Here is a 23,167-nt window from a genome sequence, read left to right as displayed (position 1 = left end):
CAGGGATAAATTAGATGTCACCATCGTTATGCCATTATTAATGTTTTATTATTTGATCTCGTAATAATTCACTTCAGATAGTGAAAATTCAAAGGGCTTTGCTTTTGTGCACATAAGCTCAGTACACTTGAATGATTTTTACTCCTAGAAGCTGAAAGTAGTCGCACTTCCTTTCCCAAGGCTGAGTAAGCAAACTGTAGTCTCTAAACAAACCATAATTATAGCCAGCATAATTGTCATTAATGATTACTCATTTGCAGGATTTAGCTTGGTACTAAATGCTCTTCAGAGCTATGTTGACAGGAATAATCTATGTCCTCAAGGAGTTTACCTTCTAAAATCGATAATACTGACATAAGTACACAGGGAGAAGAAAAGACAAAAGGGCTTAATATTGTATATACACAGAAATGATTTATACAGTATAGGAGAGACCAAGAATAATGTACCGGGGGGTGAGGGTGGGGGGTGCCAAGACCAGAATCAGGGTTCCTAAGCAGGAGAGACTAAGGGAAGCCTTAACATCTCAGCCCTCAGAGGGCTAACAATTTATACAGGCAGAAAAAAATTTATACAAACAGATCTAGATTCCTACCCCACCAACACTGAGAGTACCAAAGTCCCCAAGGGAACATATATTCCATGCCCCTCCTCCCGAAAAAAATTCTGAAACTTCAGAAAGGCTGCCAGACTGTCCCACCTACAAAAAGTATATGTATGAAAGAAGAGACAATTTAGAGAAAATGAGGAAAAAGTGTTAAGACTCTACCTACTTACAATAATAGATAGAAAGAAAAGCAAGCTCAGATGGGATTCTAATTTCATCTAACAACTACCAGAGGCAGCTAGTGCCAGCTGTGATCCTATTTAGAAGGGTCCCTGTGGTTATTATTGGATGAAATATTTTGCTAAATAAGTCCCTGACTCTGAACATCTTAAATCTTACTATCACATTTAGGTCTCCTGTTTCTAGGCACCAACGTGAAAAATATCAAAGTGAAAAAACAAATTTTTTTTTGTCGTTTTATTCTTTCATTCATCCAGAAATCATTATGCAAGATGCTGTATAAAAAGCACAAAATGAAACAAATTCAATTCCAAAACACCGAATCTCATCTCTGAGATACAACAGACATCACTGTAATACAAAGTATTATAAGAACCAAAGTATGATAAGAACCATATGTGATAGTCTGGAAGTTCAAAGAAAGGTAAGGCTCTTTCCAACTGAGATGATCAAAGGAACTTCCCTGGAGAAAGTAGCTTTTGAATTGAGTTTTGAAGGACAGGCAGCATACAGATATCCTGGGACAGTGTGAGAGGCAGGAGACAGAGGAGTTTTCCAGATGGGGGACCATGGGAATAAAGGTAGAAAAGCACAGGGTACGTGCTCGCAACTTCAAGGGGTTTAGCTGGGTCCCAGTAACGCAGTTTATCAAAGGTAATGGCAAAAGGATCTAACTGGTAACTTGGAAAGGGCAACGGTGGATGTCAAATAATAGGCTACTGAATGCAGGAGAGACAACAGGGAGTCAATAAGGGGTTTTGAATAGTGGAAGAGCCCATGGTTAAGGATGTAATAAAGCTCTCTCTTTTCTTCATTCCCAACTTTAAAAGTTGGCCATTTCTGCACTAGACTAGACTTTAAAAATCAGTATGTCAGATTCATTCCACAGCCTTAGTTTCTTGGAGAGCCTTGAAGCATTCTTCAGCTCTGAATATGAAATCATTTTCCTAGTCTGAGAGGAGAGGACAACTTTCCAAGTGTTCCATTACAGTTCTCAGACTGAAAATAACTTTTGATGAGACTTTTCCAAATAATTTCCTTTATTTAGACTAGTAAAAGTTTCTTCTAGTTCAACAGGTCTTTCCTAATCATAACATCCTATAATTCATTCTCTAATATGTAATATTAACTGGGCTTCTTTAATCCCATTCATAGTTCATCATTTTCCCCCAATTTAAAGTGTTTTAATTGAATTTATTGAATTTGTGAGGAAGGAAGGAATGTAATGAAGTTTGTTTATTATCTCATGTTGTCCTAAGAAAAAACAGAACCACGATTCTGCTGGACACACAGCAGTGTTCAGTAAGTATAGCTGCTGTTATTATTGGGGATATAAGAACTGAACACGGTGACAGAAGATTGGATTTATACTGGGAAATCCTCAAGATAATCTTCAAATCCTTTGTTCTCTGCCCACAGCAGCCAAAGCTTTCCCCTCTTTTAGACTGGCATTTCTTAAAATATATGCCATCAAAAACCTGCATCTAAAGCAATTGAGGATGCTTGTTAAACTGCAAAAATTCTCCTGACCCAATTCATCAAGTACTCAAGAATCTGCATTTTCTTAAAGCCCCCGAGTAGATCCCCTGTACACTAAAGCTTTAGATTATACTTCCTACTTTGGATATCTGAATCCCTCTCTTTACTCAATCTACAAAAAGAATGTGCAAAAAAAGAACCTACAAAAAAAATCCTTAGTAAAGAAAGGCTGAAAAATATTTTCAGTTATGTTTAGAAATACAGACTTGCATTATAAAACCATAGTTACGGTCTGCACTAAACTTCAAGAAAATTTTGCAAAATCCCTGGAAAGTACTTCTATAAAAATGCAAGAGGTACAAACACACCTCATTGTTTCTTCACCTGAAAAACAGGAATATAAAAACATTTCTCCCCCCATTTACTACATATTACTTAAGGATGCCTTTCAAACAAGAACATACTGAAGATTTTTTAAAGTCTCCTGAGCTAACCATGTACTACATAAACAAAATCATGGAGGAGAAAAAGAAAAATACCTGAGTTCTGATGATCCTGCTCAGGAAGAGGAGGAGGAGGGGGAGGAGGACATTTTTTATATTACAGGAAAAAGACAAATAGTTACATTTATGTTAGTAATCAGTTCGATGCAAAAAAAACCCCAAAAAACTGGTAATTATAAAATCAAAGAAATTAAGTACATTAATATTAAAAATGATTTGAAAAATATCAATATGATCTCTATTTTTAGACATATATTTTAGACAAGGCCTAGATACTTAAACTTTGAGAAGCAGATACACCAAGCAGCCATGATGACCTCTACCCTCTCACATTCTCGTTGCTAATACCATCCCCCCTTAAAAAGAATAGGGCTCCTTAGAGAAAGTCAGATTCCAGGTCTGGGGCAAGGAAAATACAAGTTAAGCATAAGAGATGGGTTTTGCAAAATAAAAACAAGCTCTCAAAGATTAATAGAGTCATGTTAAAAAGGACACAGGAGCCAGCATGAAGAGGTTCTCATAAGTCAAAGTATTGATAATGTGAGCCTCGAAAATCTCATATTGATTGAAACACACTGGCTCTGAAAACCCATGAGTTCACAATGATGCTTACAAAAGGCAAACCTATTTGCCACCTTTTGAAGTACCTATGAAACTAAATCCTTACTCTGAAAAATGGTAATTGAGGGAAAGACTTCCAGGAATAAATACATGCCAGAGTAAAACCAAGACCCAGCTGAAAGCTCTAGTTGCTGGCTTAATGTAGAAAGGAAATGAGATTATAAAAACACCTTTGTGCAACTCCTCATGCAACTGATTCAGCAAAAGTTTATCAATTAGTTTTAAACCCACTAGGTACAAGGCTGATAGGTAACCAGGCGTATGATGGTCCCAAAGTAACATTCTTCAGATTCTTTTCGGTTCAAGGGTAAAAACATAATTATACAATGGAGGGTTCACATTGTGACCTGATCCACTGACTAATATTATCTAATAGTGAGACATCAGACGTTGTCGCCTATGATATTCTAGACAAAGAGGTTCGTCATCAATCTAGCACATTTTTACATGTAACTTCTGGTTAATAGGAAATTCAGGAATTCAAACACCTCTAGGAAACAATCAGACAAATGCAGAAAACAAAACGCTACAAAATGGCTTTGCCTGGTTCTCTTCGCTCTATGAGCATCAAAAACAAAAATCTGTTTTGATTCTAACAGACTTAAAGAATATAACAGCCAGATGCAATGTGTGATTGATCCTGGACTAGATTCTTGTTTGAACAAACCACGTGAAAAGAGTATTATGAAAAATTGGGAAATATGAACTAGGTAATAGACGACATTAAGGAATTATTCATTTTAATTGAGATTATTTGGATACAAGAGAAAATTCTCATTCTCATAAGATGCATACTGAATTTAAAAAAAAAAAATACACTAGGAAACAAAATACCAAACAAAAATTTTGAAACCCAAAAGAAGGATTACATAGAGGGGAAATACTGAGTATCAAAATGATAAAAGAAAAACACAGGGTTTGAAAGATAGACTTTCCAAAGAATTAAACACATCTCAAAAACCTCGTAATGATTTAAAAAGATAGCATTTCAACATGCCACAGAATTATGGAAACATAATAAAAATTTTAATTTAACATCAAACAATATTAAATATAGTAAAAATATCAGCCAGCCAGAGGACTGGATAAGGGGAGATGGCCATCTGGTAGACCAACAGCTGGTAAAGCCAGAATGAAGTGACTGTGGCTAAATGTAGAATCAAAGCCTGGAACTTGAGGACAGAGGCCGAAGGCAGATTAAGTCTGGAGTCTGGGAGCCAGGGGTAAGGCTGCTGCTGCATCACTATCTTTTCCTCAACTTCTTCCCCACTGTCTATGCTATTCGCAGGCTTGCTCAAATAACAAACATGGCAGCCACCAACACTGAAGTAGGCCACAGCCTCCTTCCCACCCTCACCATGTCGCCACTCATTTACTACCCCTGGTGCTACAAGGACAAGTCCTCATTACCTAGGATCTGATGGTCCACAGGAAATGATATATCAGTATCCAGTAATATTTGCTTACTTGGCAGAAAAGAGCTGTACTAGATCGCAAAATCACGAACATTAAAAAAAAAAAAAATTAGCAATATGTTTGCTCTTTAATTTTTTAGGAAATTTTACTCAAGTGATAAATTGGCTTAACTTGTAACTATTGATACAAGTTATCCAATAAGTAATTTTTTATCTTTTGAAAGAGACAGTATTAGAAAATATAAGTAAAGGATTTAAAAAATAATTACGCTCCTAATGATTGCATTTAAATGGTACGGGTCGGTTGTGTTGAAAAGGACAAGAGAGCAACTCTCACTGTAATGGAGTAAAGAAGTATCTTAGTGTAGTGGAGTATCTCGGTGCCACTGCTCTGACTCAGCTCTGGCCCAGTGGCAGCTGGGGCCCTTCTCTTTCTTGATCAGGACACGTGCCAAGCAAGCCTTGGGAGGTGAAATTTAATCTTCCTGAAGTGCTTAACACAGGAAGCTGAGTGTAAGTGGGTAATGGTTTCCTGCCACCTCCTCACTCTCACATTTTTTGTTGTTTTTAATCTCCCATATCATTCCATACAAGTCAAGGAGACTGAAGACCCCCATCTCTTACTAAGGCTACAATGCAAAACAATAGCCAGCCATTAGGGGGCAAGGTCGAGCCATGCGAAACCACTCCCCAAAATAAATCACGCTGACAGGAGAGGCAAAGCCACATGGAAACTTTCTGAGCCAACTCAGGTGTGGCGCCACTAATGTTTCAGGACTGAATTATACATTCATGTAATCTATACTCATCAGTATTAGTCATCTAAAACTTCCTGAATTTATGACTAACCACTTCCACTTCATCATTCACCAGAGGCATAGTTATGAACCAATCTCCTTCCCCACCAATAACACCTGAGAAGACACAGATGAAGCCTCTGTGATAGCCTCTTTTTTTGTTTCAATGGATCATTTCCAGGTCCCTTTGTAACCGGGAATAATTGAAAGGGCTCATAACTAGAGTTTGGAAATAGGTGTTCTCATCTCACTAACTAGCCAGGGTGGCCTTGGTACTAACAGTATAGTCACTTATGCTCTTAAACTTCAGTTTCATCATCAATAAATTAAGAGGATGAACGAATAGGTAGAAAAGGTGAAAGGACTTTCACTGTACTGCATATGCTCTAAAAGAGTTAATTTTCTTTGACAAGCATGTGTTAACTTTTTAAGTTAGAAAAACAAAGAGTGGCTTGAAATAAATGGTCTCTAACAACCCTATCTGATATAATGATTTGAAAGTCTTAGGTTCATCTGAGATCTCTCAAGCTCCCTAAAAGCAGCCTTTACCCTAAACTGGTATGAAACAGCCAAGACCCCAAAGCCAAACAATGCAGCACAAAAGTCTCTGTTCAGGGAACACCAAAAATTGAGGCAGAAGAGCAAGGGGTGTTCTCTGTCTGCAAATTATGAAGAACACTGAAAGAGCCCTTTTACTGTTTTTGCAATTGTCAAAAGAACTTTAACATTTCCAGCTTTTTACTCTTAAACTGTCAATTTCATGCCATTTGAAACTTTCCTTAGTGTTCTCAGAGTCCTCGAATTAATGTCCTCATGGGAACTCAGCCCACTTACTACAGCACAGAAATAAATCCTTTGGGCTGTACCCTGCACCACCCAAAATCCATCAGGGAAGGCTCTCCGTGGCTTCTGCAGCCCCATTCGGACCAGGGCTAAACAGTTTTCCCATGTTATTTTAACTTATGAGACCCATTAGAAGCTCAGGTCCTCTTTACATTTACACGATAATCTAGGAAAGGACTAAGGAACATTGCTGGAATACTCTTACTATAGAAAGCTTTTTGGGATTTAATCACTTAAATTTTTTTTATTTTGTGCCCTAGTATTAGCCAAAGAACTGCATTTTCAGTTGACCATGGGTAGGTGAAGACAGAGCTTCACTGCACCAATGCCCATACAGACTCTTTTGTATCTACATCAGGCATCCTTTCTTCTTTAAAAGAGTTTCCAGAAGTGAGCGGTGAAGTTTACTTTCACTTATCACCATCAAATTACACCAATAGGTAGAGAAAGGTGAAAAAGATAAACAGGAAACCTCTACCCCCCCAAGCTTCCTCTCCCACCTACCTTCTTCTTCCTTTTGCCTTCTCTTCCTTCCCCACTGTCACCCTAACATATCATTTAGCTATTCTTTCTTTCATTCAATACACTTGCAATAAGCACCTATTTTGTTTCAGGCACTAAGCAAGGTACTGGAGGTACGCATGCAAATGACACATGGCCCATGCCCTTAAGTAACTCACTTATGGTGTGGGAGACATATTTAAATACTTACAAAACAAAGAGACATATTAATGCAACCATATGAAAGTATAAAAAAGTATATGAATTCTAGTCAACTCAACTGACTTTCCTAAACTGAATCAGGACAAAGCATCTTATTTTAATCCTCCATATGTGCTTCTTTAGAGAAAGACAGTAGGTTTGATGGACTGATTTACATGATGCCCGCAACACATAGAAAATTTAGGTTTCATTATCAGTGCAAGGATAATCTTTGTTCACCAGAAGTCGATATATTATTATGTTCCTCATTCAAAAAGATGACTTATGAAAGTTTACAACTTTATAAAAGACTTTTTTTTAAATGAGGAAATCAGTGAGGAAGGAAAATGTGGGCAGGAAAAATTATAGGAAGTCATGGATAAGACTGGTAAACAAAACACATGCCTGTAGGACACTGTTTACTTGGTAATGGGTGAACCGCAGATTGACTCTGAGCATTCTAGCAGCCAAGGAATAAAAGGAGACACTCACCAGTTCCATGATTCAGTGTCCACATAATTTTTCATAGAACTAAACCTGAAATAATTTCACCATAAGCCCTCCAACACTTTTGTTCACATTCTTCCTTCTGTAATATCCTATTTCACTTTGTACAACTTGCCTATAACATGTATCTTAAATAACAGATAATAATATATCTGTCATTATTTGTTTAAAAATAAATAAAATTAATATTTGCATTCAATATATTGTGTACAAAGCATCAGGGGCCAGGGAGAGTTAATGGGTCAGATGTCAATGACAACACTCCACAGTCATTGTTTTAAGACTTTACTGATAAGATGCTTGCCTTAATGTTTTCTTGGACTGAAATTTTATAGCTGTGCCTTTTCCCAACAGCATCCTGACTTCTAATCATAAAGTATGTTTGGGTAAACATACAATGATAGAGCCAATGCAATAAATTTTTCTGAATCTTTTGCAGACAATTTAACAATAAAAACAATGCTACCAATATTAAATGTCTGGACCCCTTTGCAGCAGCAGAAGCAGCTACATCGTTTATGAAAAGCCTACTATGTGCCAGGTGTTATTCTAGGTACTTTACATATATTACCACCAATCCTCAAAATAATTTCAGGATGTTAGTATTAACTACACTTTACAGATGAGGAAAAAGTGGAGATCATTAAGTGCGAATATCTTTTATATTTAAATTTTATATTATAAATTTTCAAAGGTACATAAAAATTGAGAGCACACTATAATAGACACCAATGTATGCCACCACCAAGATTCATCAACTATCAAGATTTTTCCACATTTCCTTCATCTCTTTTTTCAATTTTTCTTTTAATGAAGTATTTTACAAAAACCCCAGTCATATAATTTCACCCCCTCATCAGTATGCATTTTTTGAAAAAATGACAACATATTCTTATACAATCACAATGCCAAAACCAAACCCAACAAAGTCAACAATAATTTTTTGGAATCATCTAATAATTTCTTTGGAGTCACTAATCGAATACCCCAATTTTCTCAAAAAGTCTTTTCTTACTTAGCTTGCTCAGATTAGGATCCAAAGAAGATCCATACAAACATTTAATTATTTCTCTCAAATTCTCCTGCCCTTTTTTCCTATCTATGCCTGATTGTCGCAGAGGCAAATATCTTGTTTATTGAGATACAATTCCCATTGTCAGTCACTGTCATCCCCCCTTGCAGTCCACAGCAACCACTAATTGACTTTCTGTCTCTATGGATTTTCCTATTCTAGACGTTTCACATAAATGGAATCACAAAAGCAAAAGTATTTTGAATGTCCATCAGGTTATTCAAATGTCCATTCGATCAAATAAACATCAATACATTATATTTGCCATGTGACTATTACATTATGCATGCTTTAAGTTTACGGATTTTCTCTTTTCTCTGATAAACATACACAGGAGAAATGATTTGCATGTGTGTGACAAAAAGTTCACAATTTTCACAGTGACTAATGGCTTACCAAAAATGGCAGTTCACCATAGTGGTAATGTGTGTAGGGTAGGTTATGCTCAGTGCCTGTGTTACAATTGACTTTCTCTCCCTCTCAGGAAAGAATACCAGAATGCAAGTCTGAGAAACAGAAATACCCTGTATTTTTTATTTATTCTTAGTATATCAACCACACACGAGTACTTGGTGAGGAAGGGAGCAGAAAGTATGCTTAGGGTACAGACCGCAAAGTGTGCACATTCTGTAGAATCTGATCACCTATGCCACATTACTACTTAATAGCTATATGAACTTTGGCAATAATTTAGTCTCTAAGTCTCAGTTTCCCCCATATATCGCATGGAGATACTAATAAATATCTTATTGCTGTGCTTTGAAGATTAAACACAAAGCTCTTAAGAATATCTGCTTACTAAATGCTGGCTACTGGCAACAATAATAATGATGACTATTATTACACTATTACCAACAAATCACCCATGACACCTCAGAACTGATGGAGCTGCTTCAGTTTGGAGCTTTCGGTATGTGTTGAAGTGACTGCCAGAAAAAGATAGATGAAACAGCTAAATTCTCCATGTTCTGGCATATTAACATTTAAGGCTAAAATAACCTGAACCTTGAGAATCTGAAAATCAGAAACATAATTAGATAACTGACTTGCTCCTCTCCCAGCCTCAGAGGCCCTATGACTCTACCACCAACCCTATGAAGCTACTTTTGGTCTAAGAGAGTGAGTACAGCTGCTAGAAATCTTCCATCGTCAGCAGTCTTCCCTTTATAGCATATTGGAGATACAAAAATTAATAATTCAATAAAGTGAGAAAGGATTAGGGCAGACTGAGTTGGCAGGTGAATGTCTCTGCAGGTCTGAGGAAGGACGGGTCAGCCCTTTCTTGTAGCACTAACAAAACAGTCTCCCCAAGACAGCTCCCCTTTGTCTGCGCCCTCAATACTCAGAACCTACCACACTACAGCGTTTTTCACACCCTTGGACCTCCCTTACTTGTGTGATTACCTTTCCTTTATATTAATTTTCCCTATTATCTTTGTTCACTGTCACAAATCACTTTTCCTTGCAATAACACGTTTAGATAATATTCATTAAAAATTAAGTCTCAAAAAAGGACATTAGTGTCAGCAAACCTTTCTTTTGGATTGCAGTCATATAAGCAATAGCTTCCTCTTCAGTTTCTATCTATTCTTAGGGCTCAAATATAGCATGGAAGAGAGAGGAGGATTTCACCACCATTTCATTACTGTTTTAGTTTAGGGGCAAACAACATACGATGAGTGCTTCAGAAATTCTATGTGAACTGCAGGTGTCCCTTTCTTAGGAAACATGGACTCTCTACCTATGGAGAACAGAAACCTCTCTGCTTCCCTGACATATCTTGTCCCCACAGAAGAGATCCAAGGGAGCTGTGTTAGGAGGAATTATAACACTCTCCAGAAATTTTCAGGGGGACAAGGGAATGGGGGAAGGGACACGATCACTCTGAAGCTCATGGCACAAAATAAAATAGCTAATAATATATAATATACAGAGCTGACTCTCTACCTTTAGAAAATAATTAGGTTTTAAAACAACTAGCCTGCATCTAGCCCCACAATAAAGGCCCCCAAAATTACTAATGACAATGGAATACTACCTACCATTTAAAAGAATGAGGTAGAGACATATACTGACAAATATATCAAAATACAGAGGACTGTGTATATATTCATATATCTTTTCTTTGTTTTTAAAAACCAAAAACATAGAAAAAGCTAGAAGCAGACTTCAAAATCTTACCAGTAGACCTCTAAGGTACAGAATTTGGAAGGTAGAAAGAAAATGGAAAATTCCACTTTTTATTTTATATACCTCTGAAGAGTATGATTTTGTTACAATGTGTTAATGATAAAATAAAAATATCTGGAGAATAGCTAAAAACCTGAAATAATTTTTTATCAGCCTAAACAATGTTTCTTTATAAACAATTCAGCTTTCTGCATGAATATACATTAACATATGTGAATAAGGAACCTGCATTATTCAAGCAGTATAAACTGCTATGAAAATAGTAAAACAGATCTGAATTTGGTTTGTCCACTTGATTAGATTTCCCAGAAAGTCTAACCGCAAAACATCTGAAAATAAAAGAGAGTCAAAATAATGCAAGAATAAAAGAAGTCACTTTCTAACTTTTCCTCTGGTCATAAGAAACAGGAAGGCAAAGAGTCACAAAACAGAAATTCATTCACCTCCTGGAAAAAGTCTGATATATTTAGGAAGGAAATCTGGTTCTCTTCTTTCACTGATTCTTAATAAAAGCATCACTGTTTCTTACCTGATCACAAATCAGTTCCCACTTTTTCTCATTGTCATACTGCCGCAGTAACCTGGCTTTGTCAGGGGGTAGGTTCATAGCATTCTGGAAAAAAGAAAAAAAAAGGAAGAGATTTGTTACATTCTACAACAGACGGCTAATGGCTAACTCATAGAACCAAAGAATACTACTGTGGTTCTTTTATGACTTCTTTTCAATTCCTAGCATCTGATTAAACAGAAATACCCTACGGAAATCATTTAAACATCAAATCCGTTTAATGGGAGGGGAGAGACTGAAGTCCTGTGCTGGGACAGCGAAAGGGAAGAGGTCGGCTTTGAACTACACAGACTTGCATTTCAGCACAGGTAATGCATTATTTCTTTATTTAACAGTGGGCTTCCCTTCTACTCAACAAAGGTTCAGAAATTGTTGAGAGGGTATTGTCCCAATTTCTTTTTAAAGCACTGCAGTCCCACCAGACACTGAACAGAAAACACCAAAAGATAACACAGTGACTAGAGCCATTGATCGATAACACTGACTTATACTCGCTTTGACAGACAACTACAAGTAAAAGCACAGATTTAAAAAAAAAAAAAAATGATGATATAACTGATTCTGTTACCTCTGTGAGATGACAGCACTCCTTCAAGACATATGTTAACATGAGCAACTCCAATTCTCAGTTTAGCTGTACTGGCTTTACAAAACTGACTATGAGCTAAAAGAGATGTCTGGACAGTAGTACTCATGTAACTCCCTCCCCTCTCTGTCACTACAGTGCACCTTCTATAGTGTGGGCCATGGATTTTTCCATTACATTTACATGTTATTAGTCTAATGTCCCAAATAACCAATCATACACATTCTCAAGATACTTGGCTTGGGTCTGAGGTAAAATCTTTAACTACGTAACATGGCAAGTGGGATAGCCCCAGAAGGAATTCATGTCTGTTCCCTTGGCCTCCCTAAAGCACCTGTGCTCTAAACAACTGAGCTAAGTACTCAGTGTTTTACATCTACTAATTCTCCTATCTATCCCCTTGTAACAACACTCTATCCCAATCTATCAATAACACTCTATCAATAACTATCCCAAAATAAACAATACAGCTCCTTCCCTGTGTCAATTTTTGAGTACACAAATGCAAAGTTCTTGAACTTTTATTGCTCAAGTCCCCAGCTCTGCGGAGGACCTGGCTTATAGAGAAGTGATTCCCCTCGCCATGGTTACTGTCTCATGTCATCCAGTGAAACAAATTTAATAGAGACAAGGGTAGGTGAGTTATTCTGACTAAACAGAGGCAGAGAGTTAACCTTTGATGATTCTGATAGATATAAAGCATTTTCCCTTAAACTCAATCTAGCATCCAAATTGGAATGTCTAAGTAGGTGGTAGATATACAGCACTTACTAATTTGAATCTAACCCATTCGAATCTAATAAACTGTCTTCATAATATTAAATTTTTTAATGATCCTCAAAGCTGACAACATAATTAGAAGGCTTTGGACTCCAGAGTTTTCAATGGCACTGCCAAGGCTTCTCCATAGAAATACCTAAAATGGGAAAAGTATTTTCATAGGGCCTATCTCTATAGACTGCCTGCTTGAACTAGAATGGAAAAAATCTACTTGTATTTATTTGCTATTTTAATTTTACAACATTAAACAACAACTCCTGGGATAAGGCAAAGGAGAATTCCATGTATATCTTTCTGAGGGAGCCCAATGGTATTGACCATTAAATAACCAGTCCATCATTGTTTATTTGCACCCTAGAGAGGAATTATTTCCTCTTAAACTGATGCTGACCTCGTGTAAGTGCCCCTGGGTATGATTACGCATTAAATAAGAACAGTAAGTTTATGAGGTAAGTTAAATAAGTTTTTCTCTGAGTCCTTATTAATCTCTTGCGATATAAAGGGGATAAGAAAAGAATGCCTGAACTGCAAGGTGCCAAGCACTGTATGAGGCACTTTCAATACATAATCTCATGTTATCTTCATAATAAACCCATGGATATAATTTTCCCCATTTTATACATGAGAAAATAGACCTGGTAGAAGTTGTTTAACTTGTTCAAGGTTAAGGTTAGACAGTTTCAAAGGAGTAAAAACAGGGCCAGAACTTAGTCTGTTAGATTTCCAAGGACAAACTCTGAAAATGCTACCTTTTTTTTTTTTGGCAGTAGGGCAAAAGTAGCAAATAACTGACTTTCTGTTACTATTCTAGTCTACTAGACACTTATGTGGGAAAAGTGTGCAAACCCTGATAAGGAATTAGATGCAGGCTCTGTTGCTACCGCAAAGAAAAAGCCAAGATGCTCCTGCCTAGATTAACTTTTATTTTAATGAAACAGTCTTCCACGTAACAAATGTTTATGAAGCACTGCTCTTTTACAAGCACTGTGCTCTGCAGCACAGTGGGGGAACCAGATGGATATGGTCCTTGTGGAGCATCATATTATGATTGGGGAGACACAGGTGAAAAAAACTCATTTTCTTAAACTCTGATAAGTTTCACAGAGATCATCAGAGGTCAACTTTAGACTGGACAATCTGGAAAGACCTCTTAGGAAAAAGTAACGAGATGATTCCTAAAACCAAGAGGGAGCGAGCCCGGTGAAGAGTGGACAATGGCATTCTGAGCAGAGGAAACAGGTGAAACAGCTTGGCACATCAAAACACTGAAAGAGAGTAAGCATGGCTGGAGAGAAAGTAAGAGAGGGGATGAGGGAAAGCTAAAGTTGTGGAGATAAATCATGGCTATGTCATGCCCAGCAATGTAGGCCAGGGTAAATACTTTTTATTTAATCTAAAGTACAACGGGAAGCCATTAAAGGCTTGTAAGCATGAGATGACATAATCAAGTTACATTTTAGAAAGATGACTGTTATGTGCTTTGTGGACAAATGATTAAACAGCAAAAGTGGAAGCACAGAGGCCTAGGCCAGGGCAGTAGTTCAAATGAATGACGGCTTAGACGAGGGTGATGAAACATCAAATGAAGTAAAGTAGATGGATGTCAGTAATATTAAGTAAAACTGACTGGTTAGACTTAAGTAAGGGTTGAGGGAGGATGTCAAGAATTAATAATTAATGCCTTGCTTCTACCTTGAGTCACTTAGGTGAATGGTGGTTCATTTAGTAAGAGTGGCACACCTCAAAGGAAAGCACAGGTGTGGAGGAAGTAAGATTTCTAAATGGCCCTCTTTAAGTCTGAGATAGCTATGAGACATCCAAGAGAAAAGCCAAGCAGGTTACAATTCTGGAGGTTAGAAAAAAGGTACATATCTTTCTAAATGAGAGGAGTCTTAAGAAGTATTTTGGGGCCTGATGACTCATTATTGCTGGGAGAAGTGGCTCAACATCAGTACATCAAAACTAATACTGTACTTGGTAATCATTCATCTAAAATAACCCCCTCTACAGGTCAAGCCTCTGAACTGCTCAGGCATACACTGCATAAGCTTAACAATTCAACAGAGATCATGAGGAAGCAGCTCTATTTAAAATCAGACACTCCACAGAGGCCTGGCTAAAGTTGAGGGATGTTGTGATTAGCCGGTAATATCTGCCCTTAAACTTTTTTTAGAGTGAACTCATTCCTTTTGTGCTGCATAGGGCAGGACTCTGGAGTCCAAGCTAAACGTTTATGCAGGTAATTCCTAAGAGTCCAAGCTATTTTCTGAGGAAAACACTGGCTCTATCTCCAGGTCCCTTTGCTACCTGTATAAAAATGGACTGCTCTTCTATCTGACTGAAAATGTAAATCAACTTCCAAGTTTTCCTAACACAATGACAACTAACTCTACTTCATGCACACTTTGCGATATTTGTGACACAGAGCTTTCCTTTCCTTCCTTCCATCCAGCAATCCATCCAATATTTACTGAGCTTTGACCATGTGCCGTAATAGTTGCACTGTAGTCATAGGAGAGAATTTAATCATGAAGTTGCTGCATTCAAGGACATGCCAAAGCTCCACTGAAGTCATTTGCTCCTTGAATTGAAAAGTTTAATGGATGTTAATTACCTATGTCTAGATTGTACAAGTTCCTAGTTAAAATAAATTAGACCATCCAAGAGTATTCTTTCCGTAAGAAATGTCCCTTTGCTTCCTTTCAACCAAGCGAACTTTTAAGAATCATCTAAAATATCATTTACCATGAGAACCTTCCCCAACTACTCTAATGGCACTATACACGTCTCCATTAAAGCATCTTGCACACTGTACCCTAATAATCTGTCTCCCTACCCAAATTGTCACTTCAGGTACTTCAAGGACAATTTCTTTGTTAATCTCCGATGTCTGGCACAGTATATGGCCAACAGCAGGCACTAAGCAGACTGCTGAATAAATGAAAAGCAAACTAACTTGGTCATACTGTACAGTCGAAAAATATCTTCACTGAGTCAGCATTTATGCTTTAGCTATTAATGAAGTCTAGACACCAAAGAATGCTTGTTTCTTATAAAACCTCAGTCAATGATAATGCCTATTACTTATTAGTAATTATCTCTCAAACAAGGAGTCATGGGGAAAAATATTCAAATTCAATTCTTTTTCAATCCTGAAAAGAAAAATTATGTTTTAGGCACTCTTCTGCCATATACAGTAAACTATGAAAACTGAACTTTGTTTTTTGTTGCCAGTAAATTAAAATCAGTATCAACTATAACAATTAATCTACCAAGTGGTAGTTCAAATTTGGTTTATATTCTGGTTTTATTTTTAACTGTACTAGTTTATATTGTTTTTAAATGTGCTTTCCATCTCAGAACATTTTGAAAATAAGAATGAAACACCAAGTTTCTGGGTACTTCATGAAGAAATTAATTATGGTTAAGGAGAGTCTACGAGGTCTACGGCCATGCCACCCTGAACAAGCCCGATGTCTGATCTTGGAAGCTAAGCAAGGTCAGGCCTGGTTAGTACTTGGATGGGAGACCACCTAGGAAGACCAGGTGCCGTGGGCATAAATAATAATAATAAAATAATAATAATAAATAAAATAAAGAGAGTGAGTCTATACATTTGATGTTATACTTACAGATTAACTATAATATACACACAGAGCACAACGAAGGTATCCTACTCATTCAGAAATAAATAAACCCATGTCCTAGGAATACAGTTTTTTGATATCAGCTCTTGTCCCAAGTCCATGAGAAATAAAATTTGGAAAACCTCCCTTTTTCCCTGATATCCTCAAGGCCCATACTGAGAAATCCACAGTGTTATGTAGACACACAGCAGTGAAAGTAAATCATACTCAAACACACCTTATATAATATAGCTCCTTTGTTCTTTTAATCTCTCAATTAAAACTTCTCAGTATTAAGTCACTAAATTGAACAACAGAAACTGTTCTATTACATAACCACCTGTACAAAAGAAAAGACGTAGTCTTTACAAGCAGTGTTGGTTATGGGAGCAGGAAAAAGCATGTCTCAAGAGAAGCGGCATAGACAATCATTTAAAGTTCTTAAATGATAAAAGAGCCACTACTTTTTTTAATTTGTGGTAAATAAAAAAAGAAAAGAAAAATTGATATAAAATGTGCCATTTTAACCACATTTAAGTGTACAGTTTAGTAGTGTTAACGATAGTCACAGTGTGGTATAACATATCTCTAGAACACTTTCATCGCAGGACACTGAAATTCTACCCAAACAACTCCTCATTTATCCCTCCCCAGAGCCATGACTTTATGCTACAAAAAGCAAGGAAATGTGATGAGTTGCAACCGGGTGCTTGGGCAGCACAATACAGAATGAGATCTAATGAGGGAGATAAGGAGCAAGGACTTACCAGCTTGGCTCTTAAGTTGGACTAGCTGGATTCCAACCCTGATCTACCACTTACTTCTGGTAATCTAGGCCCACACGACTTGAATCACAAAGCAAACTAAAACGAACAAACAGTCCAGAGTTTTAAAAAAGCAAGTAATTCGAAATTGAAGGTCAGAATCAAAATTAAAGGCCAAAAACAATAAGATGTATCATTTACTGACGGTCTGATATGTCTCAGGTACGTAGGTTCTCTGCAAACATTATCCCATTTATTCTGCTTCATAATCCTCACAAGTAGGTATTATCTTCTCTACTCAACAGAGAAGGAAAGTGAAGGAAGGACAAGGAGTTTAAGTAATTCTTCCATGCACGAGACAGGGGCAAAGCCAGGACTCAAAAGAGAGGTCTGTATGATCACAATCTTCCCATGACTCTTAAACTATGGTGTTTCTAAAATACGACGCATCCAAGCAAAGAAATCCAACAATCCTACATGAATAAGTGCAGAGATAGCTATTAGCATGGAAGGTTAAAGTGAAAAATGCACACTATTATTTGTTATTGATATTTTCAGACGAAATAATTTCATTTAACAGCAGCCTTCAATATCTTTAAAAATATGAACTAGAACCCCCAAAAAGTAACTGGATCAAATCTATAGACAGCCAGGTACTCTCTCAATTCAGCAAACAATAAAACCCAATTTAAAAAAAAAATGAAAGCCGAGATACAAACATGAGGTAAAGTCAGGCTCTAATGAAGCAGAAGATAAACACACTAGTACAAACAGAACCTGTTATGTAATACAACCAACCCTCAGAACGGCCATCACTTTTCGTTACGGAAAGCGGGACACGCTATGCACTGGGCTTGGATGTGCGGGGAGGGCAGTAAAGAATGGCATTTAATGGTATAATATGATTTTTAATATTTGGGCTCTGGAGATGGGCCACCTGGGTTGCAATCCTAACTCTACCACTCATTAATAGTGTGATCTTGGTAAATTATTTAAACTAAATTTCAGTTTCCTTGCTTGTAAAATGGAGAGGAAAGTGGTGAAAGCAATAAGGATGAAGATGATGATAATGGTACTACCTGCCACAGAGTTCGAGAAAAATTATATTTGATAATGCATGTAGTGAGCACAATGTAGGCGTATGGAAGCACTCAATATGTTAGATCTTATGATTCTCATTATTTCAGATAAAGGAGAAGTGTGAACAGAGATAGGAATATAGGAGAAGGCAGAGAAGTGTGAACTACACAGAATAAACTGAGGGTAAGGAGTGGGTAGTGTGAGACCAAGTCAGAAAGGCAGGACCTTGGATACCAGACCACAGAATTTTAAACTTATTTGACAGGCAGCAGGAAGTCATCAGCCAAGGAAATATCTACGAAAAGCAGGCTTTTGGGGTCTTCAAATCACACTAGATAAAGGGTTTCTCCTCTGTCAATTCTTCGCACATTGTCATTTTTTCCCTTATTCCATTACTAGAACATCAGGTTGACTCACTGGATACTAAATGATATACCAATTCTGTTACGAGTTCACTTTAAAATTGCAACATCTGAGGGCAGCAGGAGGGTGGTTACAAAATTACATGATCCATCCCTCTCTTCGACCAACCTCAAAGCCATTTCCTTCCATCATCTATATATTCTTGTTCTAAGCAACTACCTGACATCCTAAATTTTAATATTCTCCTACCCTAAAGGATGCTGCTAAAATATATTCAGCTTCTTTCCTGGCACAGGACTCAGGAAGCCAGCCAAACAGTCCCCGAAGTGAATCATCAGTCAGTCATCTTTCACTGTCACTGTTATTCTTATTTAATCATCGAGGGTATTATCATTCGCTGTAGCCAGTGAATTCCATAATAAGAGAAATCTGCCTGTTCTCTGATCAAATTACATCTTCAAAATAAAATCTGACTGGAAAGCTGTCCTTTCTGGGGAACCTATGAGAATGAGACATCTCTCTAATCTCCCATTCACAATTTTAGCTACAGTCTGCTTTCTTGGAAGGCTTTCTTTAAGGATTGAACTAAATACAAGTGACTCTTTCATACTTTTTTAATAATCAAAAAAGTACAGAGCTGGAAGAGAAGCTGCTTGTGTTTTCGTCCTATTGTCTTTTATAGGTAACCAAACAGACTTAAAAAGCTGAAGACAATACCCACGTTCATATAACTGATTAACAGTGGTAGAACAAAGAATCCAGGCCAACATGTCTCCGACTTTTTCCGTTATAATGAAAGAAGGCTCGTTTATATCTGTCATGTGTGTGTGCATGCGTGTTTGGGAAAATCAAATCAGATAATGCATGTACAGTAGTTAGCACAAAGTCCTGCACACAGGAAGCACTCATATTATATATTGTTACTTTTAGTATCATCATTTTAAGGAATATGTAAATTACTATTATATTCTCCTACTTTAGGAAGCCTCCATCATTTCCTGACTATACAAGTTTTCTTATATCATAATGAGAAATACCAACATTTGCCATTGTCTCTATCATTACTCCTTGATTTGGGGCTTTGAAGTCATAGAACTCATTTTATTTGTGAAGTTATGAACTTCTAGAAAATTATACATGTTTTTACCAGTAAACACAAATCAAACAAAAAACTTCCCAAAGTCTCATGTAAATTTTCTGTTTTAAGTTCGTTATACTTCCACTACCCTTTGCAAATGGGTATGAACAAGTGTTAATCATACACATACACACACACACACACAAATATACATACATATATACGTGTGTGTGTGTGTGTGTGTGTATAAATTCTTCCCACATTGACATGTTTATTATTATGGCATATATATATATAAAATAATATCTATTATTATCCATTATATATATATGTAATATCCATATATATATATGTAATATCTATTATTATCCATTATATATATATATATGTAATATCCATTATAAATTCTTCCCACATTGACATGTTTATTATTATGGCATATATATATATGTAATTTCCATTTAATTAAAAGGCCAGGTTATCATCAATATGTATGGGTGAAGCTAGGGAGGAGAGCCCCTCTTATCTATAGAACAGAAGAGCACAGCTCTAACAGTCTAGGCCAAGTTTCCCCACAGCCCATATCTCTACTACTCCCCATATATCACCAGCATAAGTGATTTGACATCCAATAGATGCCAAAACCACACATCCCTCCTCTAGCCATCATGCCAACTCCTGAAATACAGATTCTTAGATTCTTATATCCGAACACAAAGGGAATAAAAGAAATAAACACTCACTAAATTTCTTTCAAACCTCATACTTGATTGTCACTAGAGGTGTGATGCCTGACTACTTGACATTTTCTGGAATTCAAACAGTTCTTTACCAACCGTCTGCTAATCGCTGTGCCGAGAGCTTTGCCTCCCTGCACACATCTGTGTACTGGGATGGAGAGTTACACTTGAGGCCACACTTAAGATGTTAGACAACTGCTTTATGGGCAACCATTTGACAATATAATAGCAAATCTATAGCTCCTCATTTGTAAAGCTGCAACTTCAAAGGCAGACTTGCTGTCATAGGCAGAATAATGAGCCCTGAAGGTTTCCTCATCTAATCCCAAGAACCTGTGAATATGTTACCTTACGTATTAAGTAATTTGTAGATATGATTAAGAATATTGAGATGGGGAGATTATCTTAGACTACCTGAATGAGACTAATATAATCACAAGAGTCCTTAAAAGTGGAAGAATTTTAAGAAATGGTAAATACGTGTCGGTGAGAATGTGGGGAAACTGACACCCTCATATATTGCTGTTGGGAATGTAAAATGGTGCATCTACTGTGGAAAAGAGTGTGGTGATTATTCAAAAGTTAAATATGAAATGAATAGCTGACCCCACCGCCCCCTGCCCAATTCAAGAAACTCACATAGATACCTGCACACGAATATTTATAGCAGCATCGTTCACAATAGCCAAAAAACAGAAACGAGGGTCCATCGAGAGATGAATGGATAAACAAAATGAGGTATATACATGAAACAGAATAAAAAGAATGACGTTCCAATACATGCTACATGAACCTTGAAAACATGCTAAGAAGCCAGTCACAAAAGGACAAATACTGTATAATTCTACTTATATGAAATATCTAGAATAGGCAAAAATCACCAAGACAAAAAACAGATTAGAGGTTGCCAGTGGCTGGGGGAGTGTGGAATGGGGATTACTGCTTAATGGCTACAGAGTTTCTGTTTAGGGTAATGAAGAATTCTGGAAATAAGTAGTGATGATAGTTGCATAGCACTGTAAATTTACTTAAAGCCACTGAACTGTACATTTAAAAAATGGTTAAATGGTAAACTTCATATTATGAATATTTTATCAAACAAAAAAATGAGTTTAAAAGAGATGAAGGCAGAAGAGAGTCAGAAGAAAGAAGTCAGAGTAATACAACCTGAGAAGGACTTCACCAGCCAGTCATTGTTGGCTTTGATGACAGAGAAAAGGGGCCACAAGCTAAGGAGTACGGCAGCCTCTAGAAGCTGAAACAGCAAAGAAATGGATCCTCCCTTAGAGCTTCTAGAAATGGAGCTTTGCTGAGAACTTGATTTTCAACCAGCAAGATCAGTGTCAGGCTTCTATCGTACAAGTGTAAGATAATTAAATTGAGCTGTTTTAAGCCACTAAATTCAGGGTAATTTGTTACAGAAGCAATAGGAAACTAATACTCTGGCTGACAATATTTTGGCTCCCCCAATGCATGGCTTCTCTTTTTCCAAAACACCAAAGTCCAAAGTTTTCATTCCACTACTCACTGATAATGAGCAGAGGCACAGTTTCCATTTATATGCTGCAGATTCAAATTGATAAAAGCCAGTACTTAATTACAGTAGGAGATGGAAAACCTTGGGAGACTAGATGATGTCCTAGGGTTAAATTACTGAAAAATCTAAAAGTAAAACTACCAGCTCATGAAGAGGACATGTTACAGAATAAAACTCTATCGCAGTCACAGAAACACAATAACATTGTCACAATTTAGGTTTCACTGCAAGGCATGTTTATGTCTTAATGAACTTTGTTTCAAGAGATCCATGGAGCCTCTACAGACAAGCCCCGCCAAGACAGGGAGGAAAATTGGTAAGTCTTGCCTGACAGGCCTTCTTCTGACGGGTGACAAGTCTTCATTGTTCTGCTCCTAGTTCTCTCCTCCATTAGCCTGCTACTTAGCTTTTCGACCCTTACCCCTCATAGCTGTGGAAGACCACCAGGGAAACTTCTGTGTAAACATGTACAACACCCTGTTATTAAAAGCACTAAAGTAAGTACAGTTTATTATGTATCAATTTTAAAAAGATGTTAAAAAAATGAAAGAGAACATAAAACTTGGATAACCAATTTGAATTTAATAACTAATTCAAATAATTCATGTGCAAAAAAATACCCTTCCGATAGTAAAGCTAAAAAAAGACTGCTATTTCCTTTAATGCCACTGGTATTTTGGTGGCCAATACCAACCATCAAAAAGTTAATTCATACACAATGTCAAAGGAAACATTTTTTTATATTAATTTTTTTTAAGTGTTCAACTCCTCAAGATGTCATAAACACTGAAAAATTTCCCTTAATAACTGACAGTGAGAATAAAATAATTCAACAACTTCAAAATCTTTTTGCAGGGACCACCAGTCACATTCTATTTTATTGATTTATCCCCCTCTGTCCTTATAACACTGCAAGTCCCTGGAGGGGTCCTTTATAGCCTTAGCCTCCGGCAAAGAACACTCAGGTGGTGCATAATTGTGTTGTGCTGAATTCTGCTCACCCACACAAAGTTGTATTTTAATAAACTAAAGACATCCCCCAAGATGTGTTATCTTCTTTTAGACAAATAAATGATTAGGGCCAAAAGAAAAGTATTACATTTAGCCATCATCTATTTGCAAGTTAAAT

General features: G+C 36.9%; 1 protein-coding gene and 1 pseudogene across 1 annotated transcript in view; one reads left to right on the top strand and one right to left on the bottom strand.

Annotated features, from left to right (window-relative positions):
* The window catches only part of FMNL2 (formin like 2), a 260,260-nt gene that overhangs the window by 101,167 nt on the left and 135,926 nt on the right, over positions 1-23,167 (bottom strand). Inside the window, 1 exon segment of the mRNA XM_025039419.1 lies at positions 11,446-11,529. Within this exon segment, the coding sequence (XP_024895187.1) occupies positions 11,446-11,529 (84 nt within the window).
* Positions 16,293-16,408, top strand: LOC112470762 (annotated as a pseudogene).

The sequence above is a fragment of the Pteropus alecto genome, unplaced genomic scaffold (assembly GCF_000325575.1).
Source record: "Pteropus alecto unplaced genomic scaffold, ASM32557v1 scaffold3, whole genome shotgun sequence".
NCBI lineage: Eukaryota > Metazoa > Chordata > Mammalia > Chiroptera > Pteropodidae > Pteropus > Pteropus alecto.
The sequence above is the reverse complement of the archived record's forward strand: the minus strand, read 5'-3'. Positions and strand labels throughout refer to the sequence as shown.